Source organism: Aplysia californica, unplaced genomic scaffold (genome assembly GCF_000002075.1).
Source record: "Aplysia californica isolate F4 #8 unplaced genomic scaffold, AplCal3.0 scaffold00217, whole genome shotgun sequence".
Taxonomy (NCBI): domain Eukaryota; kingdom Metazoa; phylum Mollusca; class Gastropoda; order Aplysiida; family Aplysiidae; genus Aplysia; species Aplysia californica.
The window spans coordinates 71,357-72,047 of record NW_004797487.1 but is presented as its reverse complement, the minus strand read 5'-3'; the positions used below and the strand labels follow the sequence as shown (position 1 = coordinate 72,047).

The 691-nt window shown below is 42.8% G+C and overlaps 1 protein-coding gene across 1 annotated transcript in view; it reads right to left on the bottom strand.

The window, feature by feature from the left end:
- Nucleotides 1-367: 367 nt before the first annotated feature.
- Nucleotides 368-691, bottom strand: part of LOC101862653 (alkaline phosphatase, tissue-nonspecific isozyme) — a 26,195-nt gene continuing 25,871 nt past the window's right edge. The window contains exon 10 of the mRNA XM_035970076.1: nt 368-423. Coding sequence (XP_035825969.1) covers nt 368-423 — 56 coding nt within the window. The remainder of the gene's footprint in view (nt 424-691) is intronic.

Here is a 691-nt window from a genome sequence, read left to right as displayed (position 1 = left end):
GGCTTTTAGTACGGGTGGTTGTGTAGGTCAAGAAGCCGTCAGAGCAGGTTCGACTGTATACGTGAGATCAGCTGTAACGTGGACGATTTTGGATCACTGGCATATTATTAATTATCTTGTGTATAAATGCGCTGTGTCTATAATCATTAGAGGGAAACTGGTCATAGTCACAGCTTAAATGTTATTAAAATGTACTCAATCCAGTACAGTAAGTTTGTGCTGGTCGTCTCCGAAGTTTTATTCTCACTTTCTGTCGGTTTTTTATTCTGTGGACTGTGTTATGTCTCTCCATTGATTCTGCCTTTACATCAGCTTGGCGAAGAACGGTGTGATCAGAGCCAGACACAGAAGTAGGAGGAGTTGATGCTCATGACGGGGGGCGGAGTTCGGGATAGTCCGTGTTTGTTGTGGTGCTGATGCCACCTGGAGATGGAAGGGAATAAGCGTGTTTAAGTGAACGTATAATAATATAATATAGCAACATATTGTATATTATGCATGATACGCATATATATATATATATCATCAATCATCATCAATGCCTTTCACCCCTGGCAGGGTATAGGCCACATACAAGCTCCTTCCATTTATCTTTGTCCTGAGCCATCTTTCCAAGCTCGTTCCAAGTGAGCTTCATTTCTCTCATGTCTCTTTCCACGCATCTCCTCCATGTTTCCCGTGGCCTACCCCT